Genomic DNA, 25,543 nt, shown 5'->3' on the forward strand with positions numbered 1-25,543 from the left:
TTGCTGATGTGACAGGCCTAGTCTCATTTCAACCCCAGGCTGCGGGCCTAGTAGCCTTTCCCTGCCGCGGCGCAATATTGGAAGCGGCAACTGCGAGGAGGCCGCGGAGCGTTGCAGTTCCCGCCGCGCCCTCCCGCCGGGAAGGCAGCCTTGGAGACCTAGGGCCCGAGCCGCGGGGGGAGCGACAGCTGTCGATGTCGCGCCCGGGGACTGCGCCCCCGCGGGGCCGACCCGGCGCCGGGGCCGAGAGGAGGGGCGGCGAGGGGCGGGGCGCGCGGGGCGGGGCGGAGGAGGGGCGGTGGCACCCGCGGCTCGCGCTTGGCGCGCCGAGGAAGTCCCGCTCCGAGAGCTTCGAGCGTCTGGAGGAGGCGCGCTCGGCGCAGTCTGGGAGCGAAGTCCGGAGCGCGGGGCCCCTGTGCCGCCGCCGCCCCCTCCTGCCACCCTTCCAGCCAGGGAGCCCGCAGCGCCGGCGGCGGCCGCCGATGGAGTTCACTTGAGCTGTGAGCCGGCGGGAGAGGCAGGCGCCTGCGAGCGGAGCGCGGGCCGGAGCCGAGGCAGCCCCAGGCGCTACCCGCCCGCCGGCGAGCTCCGGCCAGGAGGCACTGCCGGCCCCGGTCAGCCCGCCCGGCGCCCCGGCCGCTGCAGCGCCTCCCGCGCCGTGCGCCGGCGAGATCGGCTAAAAATAAAGACTCCCGGAGCGTCTCCCTGCAGCGCCGCGGCGGCGGCGGGACCAGGACCGGTCGGCCCGCGGCGCTGCTGGAGAGGCGGGACCGGCAGTCGGGGAGCCCGAGGCGGCCGCCGGGGAGAAGCCGCCGCCGCCGCCGCCGCCGCCGCGGTGCGCCCTCCTCCTCCTCCTCCCTCTCCCTCCTCCCTCCCTCTGCACATGGTCTCCTTTGTCCTGTCGCCGCCGCCGCCGCCTCGCTCTTAGCTCCGCGCGCCGCAGCCGCGGCTTGGGCCGCTCCTCTCCGCCTCGCCCGCCCGCTGGCCCGCCCGGGACGCTCCTCGAGTCCCCGCCGTGCCCGGCCGGCCCCGCGCGCCGCAGGAGCGGCGGGGAGGCAGCGGGCGAGCGCGGGCCGGGCGCCCTCGACGGGCGCGCTCCCTCCCACCGCCCGCCCGGCCTCGGCGGCGCTGGATGTGTGCGCGGCGCTGGCTCTCGGCCGCCCCGAAGCTGCCGCTCTTCTCTCGTCCGGATTGGGTTCGCGTGCATCCGCTTTCGGACTTTCGCAAGGAAAGGAGAGACTTGCGGACGGAGCCTGGTCGGAGTTGGGCGTTTTCTCTTCGTGGGTTTGGCTGGTTTTTCCCCTGGTCTCTGACGATCCCCCATCGTGAGCCCTGCTAAGGAACCAAACCATGAACTTGGGGCTGACAGGACCGCTTAACCCTTTGCGACCAGGTAATGCAGCCCTGGGGGCGCGGCTCCCTCGCTCTCCGCCCGCGGTCAGAAGGGAGGCGGCCGGGTCGGGGGTCTTTTGTTGCGGCGGCCGGGCCGGCGGGCAGGGGTGGCAGGGGCGGGCTCCTCGCTTCTGGCGCGCCTGAGCCCCCCTTCGTCACCCCTCCTCCCTCCTGTCCTTCCTCCCTCTCTACGCGGCCCGGCCGCCCGCCTTTGTACTTTCCTCCCTTGGCCGGCCGGGTTCGGTCGGGGAGCGGCTGCGCGGGCGGCCGGGGCTGCGCGGTCGTGCGCGGAAGGGCCGGAGCCGCCTCGACCGCTCCCCGCCCCGAGGGGCTCCGTCTGACTCGGGGCCGGGGCCTGCGCCCGCTTGGGCTGGAAACCTGGGCGCTGCGCCCGCTGCCCGGTGTCCGGGTAGCTCTGCCCCGCGCCGAGGTCGAGATCCTGGCCCGCACGCGGTGCCAAGGGAAGCCAAAGGAGATCTGGGCTCGGGATCGGCGGCAGTGGTGGAAGAACTCGCGCTGAAGTTTCGATGAGGTTTCTCTTTTCTTATTGAAAGCTCTTCTCCCTGCGGGTGCGGAGGGCCGTCCCCGGGGTCTGCGGCCGAAGCGAATTAAGGTGGACTCGAACAGGAGTGGCCGCCTCCCACCCCCGTCTGCACGGAAGGCTTTTATTCGTTTTCCTCGTTCTCCGTGTTCCTTTCTCCAGTCTGACTAATTTAACTTTTTTTCAACACCAACTACAGCGTCAAGTAATTTTTTAGTATTAAAAAAAATCTGCTTCCACCTCCCCCAAATAAAAGGCAGCCCAAAGACAGCTTTGTTTTTCTATTTTAGATGTAGCCACTTCACTCCCTCACCCTCCAGAAGCGAGCAAGGGGGGTGAAACGAAATGGCGAGCAAAATCTGAAGGTCCTTAGCGAGTGAAGGAGTGAAGGGAAAGCTCCGCTCGCCTGCTAATTCGACTCACCACGTTTCCATTAGCACTTCCTGATAAAAAAGAAAAACAGAGCCAGGAAAATGGTCCAGGTAATATAAGGAATTAAGGCTTTTATCTAAAAACAATGGAAAAGAAAACGTCCCCAAAATTAAGAACGAAGGAGCCAAAATTTGCACAAATTCTATCAAAGCTTGGGTAGAATTTGGAAAGTTTATGGAGTAAAAGCAAAGAATTTTCTTGTAGATTCCACATAAGACTTTGGCTAAGAAGCTCTTTTCGGACTTTTCAGGGCAGTGGTCCACCACAGTCTTAAACCCCCTGGATGGAAGAAAGAAGGGATCTAGAATCATTTTATGATTAGTCAGAATCCCACTGCAATCATTTTCTTTTGGGTGTTTTTCTTTGGAGGCTTTTTGGAGATGTCCCCTTCCCCAGTTGCAAGAGGTGTCATTTCAGGCTTTGTGGCATGTCTCAGAAAATTGAAGAGCTTTTAATTAAATAATTAAAGGTTTTATTAGAAGACATACTCCTAAGTCTCTCTGAATATCCTGTCAGACTTATTTCCTTAGTAACATACTGGTTGGCATCATAATAATCACATCCTCTAAGTTTGCTTCAGACATGAGGATCCCTTAACCAGCTACTTGAGAATATGGTGTGTAGCCCAGTGGAACTGACAAAGGTGGCAACCCCAGGGAGGGTGTGAAAGACAACCGCAGGGCCTATTCACCTCCAGCTCTGTCCTATTCGATCTCCCTCTCTCATACACACGCTCACAACACACACACACACATGTACACACACCCCAAGTGCAAATAAAAACTCAGTCAGGAACCATTTTCTCTCCTCACCCATGCTTTTTGCATTTGGGATGCAGTAATTTGTTTTTGTATTTCTTTGGGCCAATTAGACTTATTTTAATAGGTAATCCCAAAATCTGCGAGGGTTATTTTAGTTTGGTAAAATGATGTAATTAACAGGGTTTTTTTTTTTTTCTTTTAAAACTATCAGCTGCAGTTTATTTTTTAAGCTATGGATTTAACATAGCCGTTCCAATTTGAAGTAAGAGATACTTTTTCATTGAAGAATGGTGAAATACTCATATCCCTAAGTTTTTAGCTAGGCAACACATATTCCTAGAAATGTCACTTCGTATTGCAATGTAACATCACTATTCCTGTAATTTTTGATTTTGTAACAATATTCTTGATCTGTTTAATACATATCTTGTTTCCCCCTCCATGCAACTCTTTTTTGGCAATTTATTTGTATAAAAAGCTACTATAATATGAAATTTTATTTAATTATTTTTAACATGTCAGGAAAGCCCTCAATGTGTTTTCTGTGCAAGCAAAATAAAAGGAAAGCTCTATCTAGGATTTATTTTAAAATGTTTTCGTATAAACGTATGCAGTTCCACACTTGTTTTACACATACATTCCTTTTTTTCTTGATTTATTAATCTTCTGAACCACCTCCACAGTTGGAAAATTAGAATTAAAGGGAAAAATAGTCATAATAAAAATATTTAATGTCCTTCTACAGCACTTGCATTGAGAACTAGAACATGTTCCCCAGCTATACACAGGAATGCTATACACAGGAATATCTCAATACACCGGAGTATCTCATTTTCATCAACATAACATGGAAAGACTAAATTGAATATCTTCTTGGTCCCCAAAAGCCAACCAGAGTCAGAATGTGCTGTACTTCAGATTCCCCCTCCCTCTATTTCTTACATTTCTTTCTTCTGTATTTATTCAACATTCTGTGTTTTGCTTTGTCAAAACACGCATCTCTATGTATAAAGTGTGAAGGATAAGTGATTTCTTACAAGGATTTCATAGCAAAAACTATAAATGTAACATTGCTATTATAACTTTAAATGCAAATACATCCTCAAATTATATAGTAGGGTGCTTAATTCTTAATTTTTTAATTTTCCCAGTTCCAGAAATCACCATTCAGTGCTTCTGAAACATTACAGCATTTTCCTCTAAACTGACTTCATGTTTATTTTCCAGAACATTAGTGTATAATTTAAATTGGCTTTACTCTTGCTGTTTAAACAGGCTTATTTCACTTTCCTCAAGCCACTGTAATGATTAGCAGACATGATCTCTGGAAAATGGAAAGGAAATAATGCTGATGGCGTGTATAGTGTTGGGTTTTTTGGGCAGGTAGGCTTCCTTTCGACGCCAAGGTGGTCCTGGTTACTACAAGGGACAGGGATCTTAGAGGTCACCAGAGAGTCTTTAAAAATTAATTTCTGGGAGTTCTGGGGTTGACACTTTTCAGTGATGAAAAGCTTAGTGTTAAACAATAGGTATTTCTGAATTGTGAAAGAAAATTGAAAAATAGGCATGTTTGCAAATATCATGAAAAAAGTACCATTTCCAAAATAATGTTCTGTCAACGAAATTGCAAAATCATTATGTGAGTGAGCTGAATTGCTTTGTGTATCATCTCATAGAAATATGTTTTGCACCGATAATATGTCTAATAAGGACACATTTTTAAAATCAGATTTTTTCCCCCAGCAAATAGCTGCACTGCAGGTCTGTCTCATGCAGTCAACTAGCACCACCTGATGGAGGATTGGGGAAAATTGCTACTTTCCCTGTCTGGCTTTTCTAAAATGTAGCAAAGTGATTGAAAATAATAGTAATGATGATGGTGACGACAATATTAATGACAATAACAGTTTTTTCCCCTTCTTGTTTTTCAGGCATCAGATGCCAGCTCTGAAAAACTCTTCAATACTGTTATTGTAAACAAAGGTAAGACTCCTTAATTCTGAGCAATGGCTTATTTTTATGTTTGTTTCATTGTCATTGCCTGGAAAGATGGAATTAAAAACCACGGTCTTTCTCTTTTCGTTCTGGAGCTAGTGTTCGTGTTTTGTGTTTTGTCTGGAGAAAGAAACTGTTTGCTTTTGTGATGCATTAAAGAACAGTTTATTTTAAAAGAATACCTTGAATCCTTATTTAAATGAATTTGACTGAGAAATCACTACTATCTATATGACTTTAATTTAATGTAGGTAGCGGTAATGGAGAATAATAGTTCTCAAAATGCCTTCAGTTTATTGTTACTTATCAACTACCCAGCAGTCGGAGGACTATAAATAGCTGATTTGTACTGCAGACTAATAATCAGTGGATGTTTAGTATTCACAGTATTATGGTCATAAACCAAGCCTTACTCTGCTGTGGGCTTTCTGTGAAGTTAATAAACGAGGGCAAAATTTAAATATGTGCTATTCCGTTAATTTCTTCCAACCTGCAATGTGCAGTAAGAGAGGCTAATGATAGTGCAGTACATTAAGGGAAAACTTGCTGTATCTTAAATCATTGCCAATAGGTTTCTGGGCAATTTTCGTTTGTAGCAGTATTGTTGGAAATAATGAAATTTAAAGAAGTCTCTACCATGGGCTTTGCAAAGGTGTATAATTGGATGGGTATAAATTATATGAACTATTTGATCTTTTCCTCTCCATTATAGAACCTGATTTAGGTGCTTGCCTGATAATTGCTAAAAGAAGAAAGTGTGCGTTCTGTGGTAATCTCATTCTGTGTTCCATGGAAGATACTCGTAGTGCTTGAACAGAGTTGGGCCTTCATAAAGTGAAATTTGAAACCACTAGAGCATTCTCTAGTTACCTTGGCTAGCATTTTTGCTGGCTGGTTGGTAAGACACGTTTCCAAGTGCAATTATTTTGAGCTCCCAGATTATTTTAGAATTTGAACCAACTGCAATTTTAAGTAGTACATTATGTTTAGAGTTCCCTTGAGGTGTATATGCTTATGTACATAAGCAGAATTATTGTCCCAGAATTATTGTCATATTGAATTTTATCTTTTTTATTGCATAATAGAGTATTCAAGTTTTATATTTCGTCATATTTTTTGATGGACTGAAAGTTGATATAAATTTGTTATCCATAATGCTAAAGGCCCAATAAAAGAAGATATGTGCATTTCGAAATCTAGCATACAGTGCTCATAAGTAAAAATGCATAATTGTTTATTGCTCATTTTGATGAGGGAAGAGGAGTGGTAGACAGTGACGTATCCGTGTGAGAAAAGAGGGTTGGAGGAGACTGAGGTGGGACAGATCATCAAAAGGAGGTGTTCTGTGTTTCAGTGACAACCCACCCAGCCCTCCTCTGGACCTCCAGCCCCATGTGACTGTATCTCCCTTTTGCTAGTTTGCTGTAAAAAGCTGTGGAATGTGTTTTCCCTCCATGGGACCTACTGCCCTGGCCAGGCTGAAGGGCCCTCCTCAGGGCAGGTGAAGAGTGACTGATGACAAGTAGCGCCCCTCTGCCTCCTCCCTCCTGCTTCTGCCCCCCTTTCCTTTTTCCAATCAAATGTTCCCCACATTCTTATTTTTGTTTACTTACAGAGTGTGATTTGTGGCATCTATTTGGTTGTGAATAGTCATCCCCCTGACAGGGTGCCTTTCTTCTGAGCTGCTTTTCTGGGAGTGATTTAGTTGCCTTGAAAGGATTAAGGTTTCTTTGTGTACGCTAAAATCAACATAGGCTTTTTCTAAGCTTTGCTTGGGAAACCATACACAAATAAGCATTTTAGTTGATGGCAGATTATTCCTTTGCCCCTTATTTCCATCAAAATGGCCTTTCTTTTCTCCTCCAGCGTTCCCCCTTAATGCCTTATGCTAATTCCTGTTGGTAACATGAATGACAAGAGACGGAATCAGTGCAAATCCAGGTGCTGCAAAGTAGACTGACTGGTATCCAGCACCCGCCCTCCTCCCTCCAGGGAAAGAGATTAAGGGGACCAGGGGAGGGGGAAAGCAGGGTGACAGTTTTGTTAAGGGGATTAGTATTCAAACTGCTAAATTCAGGAAAACAACTTCAAAAAGAGAGTCATTGTACGTTGATAATGTCAATAATTGCTTCAAGACAGGTGCAGAGAGTCTGGATATGTGCCTGTGGGTCTTGGTCTGTTTTTACTCTGGGTGGTGGCAGTGTTTACTGGACACATGGTTGACAGGGCCTTCAAGGAACTGTCAGCTTCATGCACATCAAGTTCAAGTTGTCCTGCAGAGCGGCCTGCCTTCCTGCAAGTCAGGTCTCCCGTCTCTGTCCAGTATTCTTAGCCAGGAGCCATAAAAAGCATTGTGAGAAAGGGCAAATTTATACCAGGTAACAAACACTACTGGGGAAATCTTCAAAGCCTCAGCTTATTGAACAGTCTAACAAGAGTGCAGGGAAGCTGACAGGTGTATTCCTCCGCCTCCAGATGTTTAAAGCCCCGTATCGCCTCTCCCTCTCAGGAGTCCCATGGTGTTCTGGCCTTGAAGCATGGCTTTAAGCTGCTGGTGAGATTATGCTGCTGAGCCTGGTGGCGGGCAGATTTGGCCCATAAAATTTCACCGGGGGAGGGCAGTGCTAATCTCACAAGCTGATTGTGGTGGGGGTTTGGGGGGCTCAGCTTTGATGGTGGGCTCTGCAGTCCAGGGATGAAGCTCCAGGCTGAAGCAGCAGGGGTCGTGGCTCAAGTCCCATCAGTCTGTGAGCTTGAATCAGTCATTTAGCCTCTTTAGGCCAGAATTTTCAATCATAGCCAAACCTCCTAGTCCTGGCTGACATCTCTGGTGGGAATAAAACAATTAGTTGAGAAGGTGGGAGGGGCTGAAACAGCAGGTACAGTGGATATGCTTTATATCACTTCTGCCCACTGATTTTATTTCGACTTTCTCTGTGTTGTACAGTCCATCCAATTTTATAGAGAACGGGTAAGATTTTTGTGTTTAGGTGTTCCAAATCATTGTTTTCTTCTGATGCTTTTTATTTCCCATTTTAAAACAAATTAAACAGTGCATGCTCATATGTACACATGACATGCCCAGTGAGAACCGAGCGTGTCAAAAGAGGTGGGGAGATGAGTCTCCAAATGGCAGGGCTTAGGGTTGTAGACATAAAAAAAATAGTTTAACTTTAATCAAGGTCATGGTTGCCTTATTTAATCTTTATGTGTTTAAATGTTTACAGGATGTTCATGTGAATTTTATGAATCCTTCTGTCTTTGTGACTCAACCATCTGCCAAAGAAAAATTAATTTTCCCAATGAGACAGAGACAGAGAGAGAGACTAACTTATTGTCCGTATTAGTTGGTTGAACTGCTGTAGGGGCAACAGGATTTATATGTCAAATTCTGGAGTATTTCTCTTTAAAAGGAACTCTCTGGCCGATTCACTATGGCCAGCTAGTATTTATTACCCTTTCTTACCTATTCTAGGTCCTGCTTCTTGGTGGTTTTGCCACTTTGATATATAGACAGAAATGCAGAAAAGGAGTCCTTTGCTGTACCTGACCATCCTGCCAGGATAGTTTAATCTTGTTTAAACTCTGAAATTGCTCCAGGGCAGAGCTCCCTGAGGAGGAAAGAAAAGAAGGGAAGCCCTGTCTGGAAGGAAGGAGAACCATTGTCAGGTGTTCTCTGGAGCCCTGTGTTTACATGCTACCAGCCCTGGTATGGGCCCACGGTCTAGGTTAAGGGAAGAGAAAAGGCCTTGAATCGCTGCACCTTCTTGCCTCGGAGCCCTCTTTCCCAGGATCTATCTTGCATCCAAGGCCAGTTATAGATGAGAGGGGGGCAGGTGTGTTGCTCACCCCTTCTCTTTCCTTCGCTTTTGTCTCACATTGTAGTGTTGGGCCCTCCCGGGCAAAGGCCTCCGCAGCTGGCTGTTAGAGAACTGGGCCTAGCTGAGCGGGCATCTCTGAAGTGCTGAGTGGGGAATAATCCAGGTAGGAGGAGGTCCCTGGTGTATGCTCCCTCCTGCTGTGAGCACCACGCATCTACTGAAATATGAACATCAAAGGACCAACCCCCCCACCCCACCCTCCTAGATGGAACCCCACCTCCCCTCCCCAGGTTAGCTGTGGGGAATTTTGGTACACACTCATTTACCAAGATGAGCACCAGGTGGAACGCTGGGGCCATCTTGAGCTCTCTCTGACCAGGACTGTCTTTCCTTTTCCAGGCCCCACCAGGCCTGCTAGTGGACACACCCGACCTCTTCTTGGGGTTGGTTTTGTACTGAGGATTTCCATGAGACACAGATGAGGGTGGAGCCCTTAGGTTACTGGGCCCTTTGGGTATTTTTGACAGTGTGGTTTTATCAGCAGCCTAGAAGGAAAACCTGGCTTAAAAAATTGGTTGAGATTTGGGGAGATGAGGTGAGAAACAAGTTACTAGAGATACTGACTGGTGTGATGAGGTTCAGTAGTTCCATACCTAATAGATTCTTTAATGGCAGCCATCTCACCTCATTCATTAGGCTTAGACATGAAGGGGGCATTCCTGGGTTTGATGACAAAAAAAGGTGAGAGTTATATTACCACCAAGGCTACCATTGGCTTTTAAGAAAAACCCCTTCCCTCAAGTAATTCTGTTCTTCTTATGTAAATAAAAATAATGCAGTTGACTGTGGGGTAGCTTTCTTTAAAAAAAAAAATTGATTTAGAGTTTAAAATCCAATTATAATGAACATATGGAGACCATTTTGCAATTCCCTGTAGTGTCTTAGGTTTAGTTGTAAGGAGGACATGACGTAAAGCACATTCCCGATGTGCAGAAGAGTAAACTGAGCCAATTTCAGCCTCTAAATTGGTTGCATTTTTGTAATGTCTTAAATCCTAGATAAGGGAATCTTGGACTATCACTCATTCTTTATTTTTCTTTCTCTGGACTTTTTTTGTACTGTCTCAGAGCATTTTCTTGGGTCTTTAGGAGATAGAGATGTCTGATGTGTGGAAAATTAAATACTATTGAAGAGTAATTGGTGCTTGATGCAAGACAAAGGAGTTATGAGTAGCTGGGTTCCTCCCACCCCACACTGCAAATAGCATGCAATCAGCTCCTTTTGTTATGGAAATTGACCTTCCTATAGAAGCCAGACTCTTACATACAGAATTTGTGATATAGAATTATTCCTTGAGAATTCTTGGAAACAGATGCCCTGTCCTAAGGAACTAAAAATATTCCATATTGTGAGAAAGTGTTTCCCTCTGGATATTTTTCCATCAACTGCTACCTGGTCTTTCCCTGACCTTGTGGATGAGTATGGTGGGGACATCCTGGGTGTAATAGTGGATCCCATCACTGGAGTTTTACTAAAGGGGCTGGAAGATATTTTGAGCATTCCAATTGCTCTTGATGGTGTCTTTGGAGTAGAATGCTGACAGCGATGCCACTTTTCCAGACAACGTAGGCCAGGTCTCCAGCTCCTGAGTGCCCTTGTGAGCTGAGCAGATTACTGTGTAACAGATTCCTTTCTTTCAGTCAGATGATCTAACACCAGTCTGTTTACGTTTGAGCCCACTAAAAAGCTCTTCGCTTACTTTATTGAATGATTGTTGCTGTTCTCCGAAAGAATTTTCTCCGTACTTGGCAATATTGACAAAAAAGCTCGAATGTTGACCAGCCTCTCTCTTCAAGCCATTCATTAGTGTTTTGTTTAGCCAGTGATGTAGTATTTGGTTGTCTCAGAAAGTAATACACACTCATAGTAGACAGTTGGAATAAAAAACATCACATGAGTTCTGGAGAGTCTTTAATGAGAACAGTTCGATGACAAAGGGCCTCCTCTCTCCCAACACTTTCAAGTACGCGGGGTCAACCCCAGATGTGGAGAGTTTCCTGCATGGAGGAAGCCTGTGGCTATCCCATGGCCTCTGGATTATTTCTAGTTTCTGACAACTGCAGAAAAATGTTGTTTTCTTTGAAAATGTATGTTTATTTAACTAGGTTTCTTTTTGCTTCACAATCTGGATTCCATTCAGTCAGTTACCACTCCAATTAACTAACAATTATTTAACATTAACAGTAATTACAGACGCCAGTTAAGCGCCTACAGATGTCAACTGTTAGCTTTGTACCTAATCACTCAATGAAATGGAGAAAGTTCAACAAACATCAATTAGCCAAGCAATTAGTATGAGTTAGGAAAGAGCATGTTATCATGTGTGAGCTGATTCAATTTATTTTATTTTGGCAGTAAAACACACACAGGCAAGCGGCAGTAAGTTCCTCAGATAAGATAAAACTCCATTGTTTTGCAGCTTACATAAGAATTCTTTCCTTTCCTGTGCATAAGTCAAATATACTCTTGCCTGGAATTTATTTAACAAACAAAATGTGTCTCAATTACTCAGAAAGCCCAGCAATGCTCAGTCTCAGGAAGCAACTTTGGTGAATTATGAAGCCGGTGAATATGCTGTATAAGAAAATGTCAAAAAACTTCAGTGGAGAAATGATTGGTTCCCACTCAAGTAATCTCCGTGCATTCCGGCTTTTTACCGGTTTATTTCTGACCCTGTGGTGGAGTGAGTGCAACAGTGATTTTATTAATTTCATGGTGCCTGAACTTTTGCTCGGCTGTCTTTGATTTAGCCTGGGGCAGCCATCGAAGTGTTTTACCTACTTGCCCAGTCTATGCTTTAAAAACGTGGAAATGGCTCTCCATTGAAGACCCACTTCGTGAATTCACCAGAGATTCTAGGCTTGAATTCAGAGGTTCTCTACCACTCTGCTGTACGCCGTTCCCACTCCATAGCCCTGACTTCCGTCAGTTGGCTGAGCTTGCCTGAACTTACTGGGAGAGTGCATTCTAAGGCCTGGTTACGTAAGGTGGCCCATAAATTGGTATTTGGAGGTTCATTTTACGTCCATTGGGAAGCCGGCCATAAGTGGCTGTGCCTCTGGTTCCCTTCCTAGAAATGATTTCTTACCAACTCTTGAAGCCTGTAGATAGGAGTGGAAGGCGCCAATCCTTTGTGGGGTGCTCTGTTAGGTCTCTGGGGGTGTTATGTGCAGAATTGTCCATTTGAACAAGCCTCTCAGCATTAACTGAATCCAAGAGTTGAAAAATAAATATTCTGCCACTGGTATAGCTTAGAGTGAAGAGCCACCATGTCCCATGTGTTTTTCTGTTGTAGACCTTTTACCAGTACATAGCAGTACAACAAGTGGTGGACTGTCATGGCTGGTTCTTGAGAGATGTTTTTACCCTCCAACATCAGTTAATAGGGTCTCTGTTCATCTGCTTTTGCGCGATATGCTGCAGAGGCTTAGACCATCTCATAGTCAGTGTCACTGTGGAGCAGCTGCAGCTCTCCTTGTCCTTATTCTGGGACCCAGGCTGAAGGAGCAGCCCCCACCCTGGTAGTTATCTTGCTAGAGGGAAAAGAGTAGAGGCAGAACGTGGAATGCCTCTTAAAGTTTCAGATGGCTGTGGATGTGGCATTTCTAGCCATATCATTGGCCAGGCCAAGTCCCTGGGGCTTTTTCCACCACACCATCCCAAGATATTTTATGTTCCCCAGAGGTTGGTAGAAACTTTCCCTTGATGGTGGAGGGTCTCACCCAGGACTTCCTGGCATCCCAGGATGTCCACCAGTATCTGAGCAGGTGTGGCCAAAATCATCATGGTTACTGCATCACAGCTGGGCTCACTGTAGTCATCTCAGGTTTCCTCACCTTCTAATAATACCATGTTTCTCCATATTTCTACTCTCATGTTCATTCCTGTGCTTGTAAGTGGACTGATCTTTACTTTTAGCCAGATTTTATTAGAAGTGATTTAGGATTTTCAAGCAGGGGCATTTGCATTTCCCCAGCAACCAATGACATAAGCACGAGGCCCAAATCTGTGCTGAGGTGGGAGAGCCTCTGTTAATAAGGAGGAGTGTTCTGTGGGCGCTCAGATCTCCTCTGACCCTCGTAAACCTTGTCTTATAAAGGAGGAGGTTGAGAGCACATCATTGCTTTTTCTAAGAGTCCTTTTGAAGAGGGAACTGTCTCAAGTGTGCCTGTTAATAGACTGATGTGGGAGGTGGTTATATTTGGATGCCTTTAAAAGCCACTTGGAAAACATTTTCCCCCTCTTATCTATCACCTTTCACATCTCTCAGTAGAGTAACACTAAAACCTAATTTTAGTCAAGATTACATCATTTTCTCATTATCTGTTTATAGCTAGGAAAGGCTTTTCCATGGTAAAGCTCCTCTCGCCGAAAGCCCAACCATGTAATTCATCTTATTTTACATCAATTTTTGATTTTCCAAGTGTAGACTGTCCTCTGCTGGACTTCTTGGGCTGATCTCTTAAGGCTTCTTTATCCGTAAACTTGAGTGACAAGGAGTCCTCTTCTGAAACTGGATTCGTCAGCTGTGAAATAAATGACATCAGTGTATTCCATTTATTCCATCAATTGGCTTAAAGTGGAAGCCATACTGAAATTGTTTCATTCAACAAGTATTATTGAGCACTGACTATGTAACAGGCTCAGGAGATATAGCAGTGAACAGATTACATGAAACATGACCAGAATACTAAGAGTTTAAACATATTTTAAAATTTGAAAACCTGTTTAAATGGTGTGGTGGGAAAGAAGCCACTCACTAATTAAAAAAAAAAAAAATAGCCTTAAGACCTTCTTAGGAGGAAAAGCTGATATAAGGTGAGCTGAAGGGTCAGCAACCCAGAAGTAGATCAACCCTCAGTAGACTGCAGAAGATGTCGCCCTTTCAGGGAGGGTATTCTGTGGGCACAGATTTGCCATTTTAAAAATCAATGCTTTTGTTAAATTAATTAAGCTATTGCAAAGATTTGGAGGAGCATTGTAAAGTTCTGTGTATCACCTGTCAATAGGGCCTCTTTTTTTCATGTTTCCTCAATTACATTTTGTTGCTTAAATTTTTTTGTTTGTTTTTGTTTTTGGTGAGGAAGACTGGCCCTGAGCTAACATCTATTGCCAATCTTCCTCTTTTTTTTCGCTTGAGGAAGATTGTTGCTGAGCTAATGTCTGTGCCAGTCTTCCTCTATTTTGTATGTGGGACGCTGCCACAGCATGGCTTGATGAGTGGTGTGTAGGTCCACGCCCGGGATCCAAACCTGCGAACCCTGGGCTACCAAAGCAGAGCATGTGAACTTAAATTACTACGCCACCACACCGGCACCATTGTTGCTTAAATTTTTGCCAGATCGGCATATTACCAGGAGGTGATGGGATGTACTACAGTAAGCACTACTTTTAGTAATAGAGGGTCCAGGCTCAAGTCTGAGCAGAGCTACTTGTAACCATAAGCAAATCACTCCATCTAACTTGGTTTTCTCACTGGTAACATTGGATGGACTGCAAGATCCCATCTAGGTCTAAAGGCCAAAGTTTGCTTTTGGAGTGTTCTAGGTCCTTTCAGAGTCTGAAGCTTTTGCAAAGGGCATACATTTTTCCTGCATAGCTGTGAATACTTGCATTTGAAGGAAGTGGTGCTTTGCAGCCAGTCGCATGACTTCAGTCCTGAACTTGTGAGCAAGAATAGGGCTGTATAAACCTCTCTCCTCTGCAGGAGATTTCATTTCAATGAGAAAGATCCTAGAGGTAAGAGGAGGTTGAGCCTCAGGGGCAAGAGGAGCCAGGCCAGAGGGAGTTGGCTACAATTTCAATACCAGCTGTTAGGTATTAGCCTCCAGAATAAGAATAACAGTGCAGAATCCTCCTTCTCTGCTGGTCTGCATCTCGAGTGGTGTTAAAAGAGATGTTTTATCTGCTTAGAAAATGTTTACAAAACCCTACTGTATGAAGAACTTAGGTGCCGGGTTCCTTTGTACTTGACTTCTCAAATGGAATGACTGACCATTTCTTGGCAGGGATTGCTACAGATTAGATGGAGGGGGAGGAGGGCAGGGGTTACTTACCAAGAGCAAGGCCCTGCCTTAGAGCACCCCAGGGGCAAGCTACCAGGAAGCTTCTTTTTCTATGGAGTGACTCATTTTACCAAAGTAAATTGAAATGAGGCTTAGATGGACCATTCTAGATAATCAAGGTAATGTTACCACCTCACCATCCATCTTTAGCTGTCAGCAGATGCTGGTACACCAAGCAATTCATCAGAGCTCTGCTTCTTCAAAAGTTAATCTAGGCCTTCTTGACTGAAGCAGTCTTACTTCCTACTTTGCTTTTGCTGGAAGGTGATGATAATATTGACTTCCTTCTCCCAATACCACATTTGCTGTTTGCTGGATTTTAGCTTTATTCACAGCCTACTCCCACCTATTGGGAGAAAAGTTTGTTTTAGAATAAAGAAAAAGAAATAATACTTTCAGTATCTTGGCGTTCCCTAAGAGATGGCACAAACTAAAATTGCAAAGGGATTTAAGGAGGAGCTGGGTTAATTTTATTGTTACCAAATCCATCATGTTATTTAGGAGAATTAGGTCTGTCTGGACTGTCCGCCTTGCTTTCTCAGATTGTTAACTGTAGAAAGGAAGGATGTCACTGATGAGACACTGAGAATTTTGGAAACAAATTCCTGGATTAGAAGCCGGGCACTGCTGCTGTGGGCTTTGGTTGAATATTAGATTATAAACTAAATCTTGTGGTTTTGTTTTTGCACTTGGCTGTAGGGGCCACATTGCCCTGTATAATGCCCTCTTCCCAAGATGTTAGACAGCCAGTCAATTTGACTTCTATTCCCGCGGGAAGTAGAAACTCCTGACTTAAATAGGCAGCTTGGGGATAACTGGTAAAGGATGGCTCTCCACTGCCACTCTGGCCTTGCCTCCAAATATCGTAACTGATATTGGCATGAATGCCCCATTCCCCCTGTCTGGCTGGGGCCTCACCCCCCCCCCCCCCCAGAGCAACCTTCGAGTCAGGCTGGTGCCTAGTGTGAGCCCTTTCCTTTTGGGGGCCCTCCGGGTTGAGGAAAGACAGCTGTTACGCCTCCTTCTTCTGTATTAGCTCCAGGACAAACTTGAAAACTGCCTACTCTAAGGGTTTTTTGGCATTTTAAAAGTTAAGGCTGACTTACTGAGCCTCCTCAGCATGCTGCCAAGGTATCTTATCTTATTCAAATATCCTAATTGCTACTCAGGCTTCTCGATGCACATCATCTTAGCACCTAACTGACAAAATAGACCCTCACCTGAGGGCCTCATTATGCTTTCTGCCTGTGCATCAGGCCAAAAATACCTCCACAGTACCTGCTCGACACCCTGGGCTTCCGAGTGACAAACAAATAATTGGGTGAAACAAACCCTGGGCGCCGAGCAGCTGCCATCAGTGTCGGAGCACAGAGGGGTCCGCGGCAATGACAGTCACGGCGCTGCCTGGTTCATGTCAGAGCAGATCTTTGAACAGTGGGTTGTGCTGACACCAGAGAATGACAGCTTTGGAAATGGCATGCTAGTTACTGCTGCAAGTGAGGCCTCTCATGTAGACCGTGACAAGCAGCTGTCATTTCCATACAGGTGAACAACTGACATCCTAGAACAGGGAGGGCGGGAGGCAGGCAGGCAGCTATGTTTGGCGGGCAGGTAAGGCTGGACTGTGGAGAGAGGAGTCTCAAGTACTGGTGACCATTTGCATCTGTGGCAAAAGCTGGCCTAAAAACACACACACACACACTCCGAGGTCTTCTCTGTTACTCCTTTAGAACTCCTCTGAGAAGGAGCTGCAGAAATACAGTGTCAGCTTTTGGAAGATAGGACCAAGGCCATGCTGCCAGTCCAGTGCCCAGCTTAGCATGCTTAAAGAATGTTTGCAGTTCAACTCTACTCCTTCCTCATCTTCTTGATGTGTCATGGATTGGGTTTCTGGGCCCAATACTTAGTTTTATTGAGTATCGAAAAGGCAGAGTCTCTGCTGATAAGGAACTCACCATTAAAAGGAATGGATCAGATGGAATTCAGGTACAGAATTGGATCTAGGTTAATGATTCTCAAAGTTTGGTCCCTGGACCAGCAGTATCAGCATCCCCTGAGTATTTGTTAGATATGCAGAGTCAGAAACGCTGGGGGTGTGGCCCACCAATCTGTTTTGAACAAGCCTTTCAGGTGCTTCTGATGTAGACAACCACCGGTCTAGATGCAAGGAAGCACATTTTGGCAGTGAGATCTTTCTACATGCTCAGATGATCAGATGACCCATGAATCACTTGATGAAATCCATACTCTATTGAACAGAGAATAGGTCTGTTCATTGTTGGGCAGCCTTTGTATTTATTTATTTTTAATATCAGATGCACCAGATCTGTTGAAAGTAATACTGTGGACCTGCCATTGGAATCAGTTGTCCTCCTCATGTCCTCAATTGTCATGGATTTCCAATACTCCACTCTCTCTAGCCTAGTGAACAGCTCTACTTGTGTATAGGGTGGCTGGCAGATGCTAGGGCTATAATATAAAGTGAAGCTATCTGATCTAAATGGGATTGGAACCATGACCTTGGGCCAATGTTACGCTGTAACCAGCTGAGCTAACTTGCTCAACTGCTTCTCAAAGACAAACTGTTCTATCTAGTTCCTGTTGGCAGAGCATAAATGCCCGCTTGCCATCTGTATGAAGGGTTATCACAACACAAAACACACACACACTGGGCAGATGTGCCATGATTACAACTGACTGTTTTGCAAACGAAGTACTGTGTAAATTCTTTATGAAACTGCAATAGCCAGGATTGTGGAATAATGGATAGCAATGTTGAAATATTTTTTCCCCTTCATGAGAAATATTATAAAGTTTTAAGGCTATAAAATCAAATCTGTTAAGTTGGGTTTTCTCAAAAAATGTAATACCCTAAGAAGTTTCAGCAAGTCACCTAAATACTAAAGCTTTTTAATGTGTCCTTCAGAATAGGCATCTCCCAAGACTGGTATGTTAAAGTAGTGGTTCTCAAACATTAGCCTGCATCAGAATTATCTGCAGGGCTTGTTAAGACAGAGATTGCTGAGTCCCGCCACCACAGTCTCTGATTCAGTGAATCTTGGGTGAGGCTCAAGAGCGTGCATTTCTAACAAGTAACCAGGTGATGCTGAAGCTTCTGGTCCCTGGAGCAGACTTTGGGATTCATGTGTCTTAAAACTTTACAAATTTAAGTGCTTTTTGCAAGAATGAATATCTGAATTGAGTATCAATTCAAAGTCATAGGAAACATGTCTTTAAGTGTGAAATGAAATTTACATATGAAAGTGAATCACAGATCCACATCAGGAGCTTTTAAAAAAATGAAAATTGTTAAACTTAATTAAACCTAGAGAACATTAGAATGAACCTCCATTTACACTCATTATCCAGATTCACATTTCTCAAGATTTTGCCACAATTGTTTTTAGTTGATTGGATAGATAGAGCAATATCTGTTTTTCTTTATTGCTGAGGTATTTTAAAGCATATGTCAAGCATCATGTCATTTCACCCCTACATACTTCAGTGCACATCTAAAAGAAGAGTTTTTTCTGACATAACTACATTCTGTTATCAAAGTAACAAAATATGCAGTAATTCTTCAGTATCATCTAATACCCATCCATAACCCCATCTCCCTGATTGTCTCACAAGTGTCATTTTACATGATGTGTTCCCATCAGGATACAAACCAGGATCACATATTACTTGTCTTAGTCTAGAGCTGACCCCCCTCTCCCTAGCCTCTCATTCTTTTCAAGTCAGTGACTTGTTGCAGAAACCAGGTCAGCTGTCCTGTAGACTGTCCCACATTCTGGAAGCCCTTGTGGTGTCATTTAGTTTATTCCTCTGTCCCTTATATTTCCTATAAATGGAAGTTGGCCCTAGAGCTTTGACTAGATTGAGGTTAGACTTTTTGGCAAGAAAGCGCCATAGGCCTTGCAGTGAACTTCAGATTGCCTCACATCTGGGTACCCACAATGTCTTGATGTCCGAGTTTTAGGGATGCCAAGATTGTTCAGTAAGTTCAGGCTGTGGCATCCTGATACCTGCATTGTCAAGTTCCCCATCAATCATCTAATGGTTTCATGCATTGAGGATCCTTGCCTGATCCAGTATTTCATTAGAGATGACAGTAGAGTGACTTTTCTACAACCCTCCACATTTATTGGCTGAAATTCTTCCGTACAACAGAGCTTTCCCTCATCAACTAGAGATCTTTGGTTACCCTCAAATATAATCAAAGGAAAGGCAAGATAAATGCTTCATTCTTTCCTTTTAGTTGCAAGTTATCAGAGTAAGAAGTTGGTGCCCTACCAGGATTTTTAATATATCTGCACCCTTCTCTGTATTTTCCTTAAAATAGATCTAACCCATGTTTTTAACTCATCGAATTAATTTCTTGCATGGTTTTTGTTTATCAATGGAAGGGACAAAATGTCTAAAAATTAAAATGCTATGTGAAAGAGAGCAACATCGGGTGAGTTTATACACAGGTATGTGTGTGTGCATTTAAAGTCACAGGTGTCCTTCACAGCTCTGTTCAAATGCCACATCCTCCAGGAAGCCTTCCATCTTCCCAAGATTTGAACACCTGGTGCATCCTGCCTTTCCTGCTAGAGTTGTAGATCAGTGTCTTCCCCTTTTCTCTGAATTCTCCCCCTACCTACCCCATGATGACCAGCAGGTGCTTTGTATACAGTAGGGGCTCAGTTTCTGTTGGTCCTAAAAGTGACTTCAAGCCTTGGAATTTAGGTTATAACCAGAGTCTGAGTTGATGAAAGAAAGTAAGGAAAAGTTTGAATCTTACTTGATCTAATCAACTCATTTGGCATTAATGGATAATCCGATGATTCCCAACTGGGTATTTTTCAGAAAGGAATGGGTGGCTGCCCACGTATATTGAGTGCCTACAGTGTGCCAGGCATTTTTATATGCTGATTTGTCTAATTCATACAGTAGCCCAGCCAAGTAGGTATTTTATGTGTGGGAAGACTGTTCTGTGACTGGTAAGTGACAGAGCCAGTTCTTGTGTCCTAACTTCCTGGCCTCCCAATCTCCTACTCTTTCTCCTGTGCCAGCACCACCTAAAGGGGGCCCTTTGGATTGGTAAATTAAGAAATGCCTCTTGTCGACTATCCAGTTTCTCATTCAGCCTGAACTGTTTGCAGTATGTTTGGGAAAAATACCTGTTACACAGTTTTAACCTGGGAAAACTTGAGGGAGAGGTTTGAGACAGAAGAGTAGGGAAGAGCCGCACTTTTGGCATATGTCAGATATATTTAGCCAGTTAATGTTATGGAAGATTTAGTGTGATATTTAACTTAACCTCTCACAAAACTAGACTTTATATGTTTGTAGAATTGGAGAGTTATATTGCTGATTAATAAAAATTAAACTGGAAAAGCTGTGACGGAATTTCAAGTGCTGGGACAACAGTTATCACTGGAAATCTTAGTGAAGTTATTAAAACTGTTCATTTGTTTTGACTGTCCAGAACTTGTCACTATTTTTTAAAGCACGCTTTGCAGTGTGTATTTGTACAGGGCAGGGAGAGGAATGGGTTTCCTAATGGGAGAGCACTCATCCCTTATGAAGCTTTTTTGGCTTGTTCTTTATGAAGTCAGATGGCCCAACCTACTTTGAGTTTTCTGGTGGCAAAAGTACAAGAAATCCCTGCTATTCATGTATTTTCTTTGGAGCTTTCTTCCTTGAAGAGCCTCCAACCCTCCTCCAGCCCACTGCCGTCTGGTGCTGGTCTTTGGCTCAGTGTGCCAGTCAGCCTCACGGGCAGTGATGCTTTTGTGGGCAGAGAATCACTGTAAAGCCACTTTTATTCTTGAAAAAAAACTATGTAGAAGTATTTGAACCCTAAAATGCAGTTATTTTCAAGGCATCCTCACCACCACTCACTGCCCAGGGATTCTGTTAGATCCGCTTCCCAACCGTCAACCCCGGTGATGATCCAGTCCTCTTATTTCCTCCATTCCTGCCCCTGGGCTGCTGAATGTTCTGGAAGAAAAGCAGATTACTGAGGTGATGATTCTGTGTACATTTGTACTCTCCAACCACAGCTGAACTCTTGAAAGCATCTAGGTCCTTCCCCCACCCACCTGTTCCTTCCTCCATTCGTTGAACCCACTGTAGCTGTTTCATAGTCTGCTCCCTGTGCCACCCCATCCCACCCCACCCCTCAGAGGCCTTTCAGGGAAGACTGAGGTCCTCTGTTGGGGAATAGCTTTAGTTTCCTCTTCCTGACTCAGAAGGTCTCTTCCTCTTGGAAGAGGGTCTTTTTGCCTTCTTGCCCTGGCTGGCCTCCATAGTTAGTCTGACTCCTCCCTCAGTCAAGCCTTCTTCTTCTACTGGCTTTTTATTTCCTTCAGTCTCTTCAGAGTATCCTTAGCTTAAAAAACAAACAACAAAACTAAAGCTATAGCCCACTTCTTTAGGTACTTAAAACAAATAAATCTTTTTTGATATCTTTCTCTCCTCCCCCCTTCCTGTAAAGTATCTTATGTTTGCATATCTTTTGAGTGATAATGAAAGTGACTATATAACTTACTGTCTGGATCAGGACAGTTCTGAGAGTGAAACAGACTGCTATTAATAATTACTTTGGAACAACAGGCCTAACCTTGGACTATCCATGCAAACCAGGACTTAACGATCACCCTGGTGATAATCCAGGTTCTTTCGTAGTTTGTTAAAGTGCCTTATTTCACTAGTGATGATAGCAAGGCTAGCATTTATTGAGTACTTACTGTGAGCCAGGCTTTGTTCTAATCACTTGACATGGATAAACTCATGGAATCCTCACAGCACCCTTTTGAGATACATAGTATTATTACCATCATTTTGACTATGAGGAAACTGAGGCACAGAGAGGCTGAGCAAGCTGCCCAAAGTTATACACGTAGTTAAGTACTTCATCCTGACTCCTAGCTCTGTCAGCCCCCAGAGGTCAGGCAGTCCTACACCCTGTGAGGTCTTAGCAGAATTTTCCAAATGTCTGTCGAATTAAAAGGAATGTACAATGTAAACCAGAGTATCACCTTCTGAAGTAAGTATTTGTTTAGGGTTGCATAGTTATAAAGGACTCCTCAACGAGTGAAATACTTAATCCTTTCCTCAAATAGCCAATGGGGCCTGGATTAGAGCAGCCTGGATTACTCTATCACTATTATTCTCTACAAGACAAATTTTAAAAACAAATGGAAAAGCCAGTTACACCCCACAAGGTGAAATTCCAGGGGTGTTTTTCTGCTGGTTTTTCTTACCTCACCATTTTCTCATCCCTGGAGGTAATTTAGAACGGTGTTATTTAAGAGCTGGAGTTAGCTTGGTGCCCAAATAATAAGCGGTCAAGTTCTTGATCTTACCTAGGAAATTGGCCTTTATCTTATGAAAGAGTTCAGTCCTCTCCCTCTCCAGCCTCGTGTGCCATCTTCCCTGTTCTTTCTCTTGCCTTTGCTGTGCTCCTCCTCCTGTTTAAACAACAGTCTGAAAGCCTTTCCTGCCAAAATCTGAATCATTACCCCATTGAGTTTATGACAGGCAGATCCAAAGTTCGACATGAAGCTTTTCTTTTTTTAATGCCACCAGGCTGACAGGAGGATTTATTGAAACCTAAACTTATTTTGTTTGCTCATATATTCACAAGACTCTAGAGTTTAAGGAAGTGGTAAGTACTCCCACTGCCTCGGAATACTCACACCTCAGGGTGTGAGCTTCAGGTCATTCACACTGGTCTCAAAGCCACAAGTCACCACCATCAATCTGTTGGATTATGTAGCGAGGGAGAAAGTGGCTGAGAGAGAGCTGCTCCAGAGCTTTTCAGCATCCTTCCCTGCAGGCACAGAGTAGCTTCCCTTCATGTTTCCGCAGAGGGTTGTAGAGACGAAAGTGGTCGGTAGGATTTTTTTATTGTTCATGTTTTTCAGCACACACACACACACACACACACACACACACACACACACACACTACCCCTTCTTTCAGCCCTCTTCCCCTCTGGAAGGGTACTGTCCTTGTCCTCGCCACCAGACTTCTTCCACGAGGAATCCCTTCTCTCTTCCTATTTCTTTTATTTATTTATTTCCCCCAAAGCCCCAGTAGATAGTTGTATGTTATAGTTGCACATCCTTCTAGTTGCTGTATGTGGGACGAGGCCCCAGTGTGGCCGGAGAAGTGGTGCGTCGGTGCGCGCCCGGGATCCGAACCCCGGCCGCCAGCAGCATAGCGTGTGCACCTAACCGCTAAGCCACGGGGCCAGCCCATCTCTTCCTATTTCTCACAAGCCCGAGTTTGTTAACCATCTTAGAATTGCTCCTGGGCTTTCAGTAGCTGAGGAATTCCTTTTAAAGTGGTTTCAACCCAGCATCTTTAGGTGGCATAGCTTATTGCTAAGAAAAGCTTGTTGCGAAGAGCCTTCCAACGTTAGGGAAATCGGTTCAAGCTCACATTTCTCTGGGTAGAAGGGATGTACTTTGTCAGATGATGATGTGAAAAAATATCTTGTGCCCGATAAAATGAAAGAATCTTTAATGACAGAGATCAGCAAGGAGTGTTTTTGAAATAACATGCAAGTACAAGGGAAACAACCGTTAGACATCTGCAATCGTATTACATCCATAAATCTGGACGATTTCAGTTGAAAACTAAAATCACTTGCTCTTTTCAATCTTGGGGATTTTTAAAACATCTAATAATAATAATGATAGTACCATTTTCTGAGTCCCAAGTAAATGCCAACTGCTCTGCTGGGCCCTTGATACACATTCTATCTAATGGGTACAAGGGCCATGCAAAGCTGGTATTGCTACTGTTCTGCAGAGGCTCAGGGAGACGACTCGCCGAAGGCCACATGACTGACATGTGTTGGAGCCAGAATTTCATTCATGTATCCATCCATCCATTGATCAGATATTTGAGTGCCTATTTGCCAGACATTCTGCTAGGGACAGTGGACACTGAGATGGACATTACTTTGCTCTTGAGGTAGTCAGATATTGACTCCAGGTCTTTTGGACCATATCCTACTTTCTTTCTCACTTTAAATTTTTCCTCCACATTTTTTCATGTTGCAAAATTGCATACCTACAGGAAAACTGAAGGAAGAATATGATGCACACCCATACACCCTTCACCTAGATCCACCAGTTCTTAACATTTTGCCACATTTGCTTTACCTGTTTTTTTTTTTAGCTAAATCATTTCGAAGTTAAAGGGATCATGATGCTTCAATATTCATCTGCATTTTTCTGTGTAAACTCAATACCATTATCACACCTAAGAAAGTTAACTGATTCCATAATTTTATCTCAAGTTCATATTGAACTTTCCTTGCTTGTTTCCAAAGTGTTTGGTGTGTGTTTTTTTTAAATAGGGGGCTTTTCTTTTTTGGATCCAGGATCTAATCAGGGTCACACATTCAGTTGATATATCTCTTTAGTCTTTTGAAATCCAATATAGCACTCCACTCCCATCCCACCACCCACATACCTTTTAAAATTTTTTAATGACATCGACTTTTTGAAGACTCCATACTGGTCATCTTGTAGGATTAATCCTGCATTATGAATTTCCTCAGTGGCATTTAACTTGTTACCCAGTGACTTTTTAATTAAAAATAATCCCATTTTCTGTCTGCTTCCACACCACTTTGGCTGATGAGTCAAGTTTACCAGCTATTTCTTGTGGGTACTGGGAAGTAGCCGCTGTGGGACGGGGCCGCGTGGGCAACATAACTGTAGGAAGAGGCCAGGGGCTTGGGGCATTTGTGTACAGCATGTTCATTGTGTTTTATATACTATACATAATTACGACTCAGACAGATGAGCTTTAGGAGCTCTGGATTCCATTGGAATGTAAGAGTTCTCCTCCCGTCCCTTTTGTGCGGAGATTAATTTGTAGTTGCCAACAGCCCCAGAACTGGCAGACCGCTTAAGGCATAATCTTTTCATAAAAAAGGGATTTAACTAATTAGACTTGACTGTCAAGCTGACAGGTTAATTGATAAGGGAAGTGGGGCTCAGGAACCCTTAAGGTGGGAGTGAGCGTCCATTAAATTGAAATCAGTTTGATGTCCGCTGAAACATTATACTTCGCAGTAATTTTTAAAAATTTGTGTATATGTGTATCGCCTTAATAAATAACAGAAAACCATATCCCTTTCAAATTCTTAAAAAGATCCGTAACTTTTTAGATCCAAACTCTTGTGAATTTTAGGAAGACTTAAAATGTCAGGTTCTTAATATTGTCGTATTTTTATTTTGGAAGACCCAGTGGGCATGAACATGTTTTATCATGTAACTTAGCTTTTACAAACTAACTTTTCATTACAGTTTCTTGTTTAAATGTAATTTGTTCTAAAATAAATCTGAATGTTGGTTAAAACTAGTGATTTGGTGAAGTATCAGAATTAGAAGAAGGATGTCCTGAAGTGGGGACTGGGAGCTAGGAGTCAGAGAACATCAGATTTCTTGACTCACCTGCGAC

At 44.2% G+C, this 25,543-nt stretch overlaps 1 protein-coding gene across 7 annotated transcripts in view; it reads left to right on the top strand.

Annotated features, from left to right (window-relative positions):
* Positions 1-25,543, top strand: part of AUTS2 (activator of transcription and developmental regulator AUTS2) — a 1,110,481-nt gene that overhangs the window by 1,022,804 nt on the left and 62,134 nt on the right. For 6 of the 7 annotated variants that reach the window (XM_058569470.1, XM_058569469.1, XM_058569471.1 and 3 more), the window contains exon 6: positions 5,058-5,109. In XM_058569470.1, coding sequence (XP_058425453.1) covers positions 5,058-5,109 — 52 coding nt within the window. Of the gene's footprint in view, positions 1-360; positions 1,394-2,223; positions 2,416-5,057; positions 5,110-25,543 lie in introns of those variants that run through there. The other variant, XM_058569474.1, reaches the window with a different exon arrangement.

Source organism: Diceros bicornis, chromosome 26 (assembly GCF_020826845.1).
Source record: "Diceros bicornis minor isolate mBicDic1 chromosome 26, mDicBic1.mat.cur, whole genome shotgun sequence".
In the NCBI taxonomy this organism is placed as follows: domain Eukaryota; kingdom Metazoa; phylum Chordata; class Mammalia; order Perissodactyla; family Rhinocerotidae; genus Diceros; species Diceros bicornis.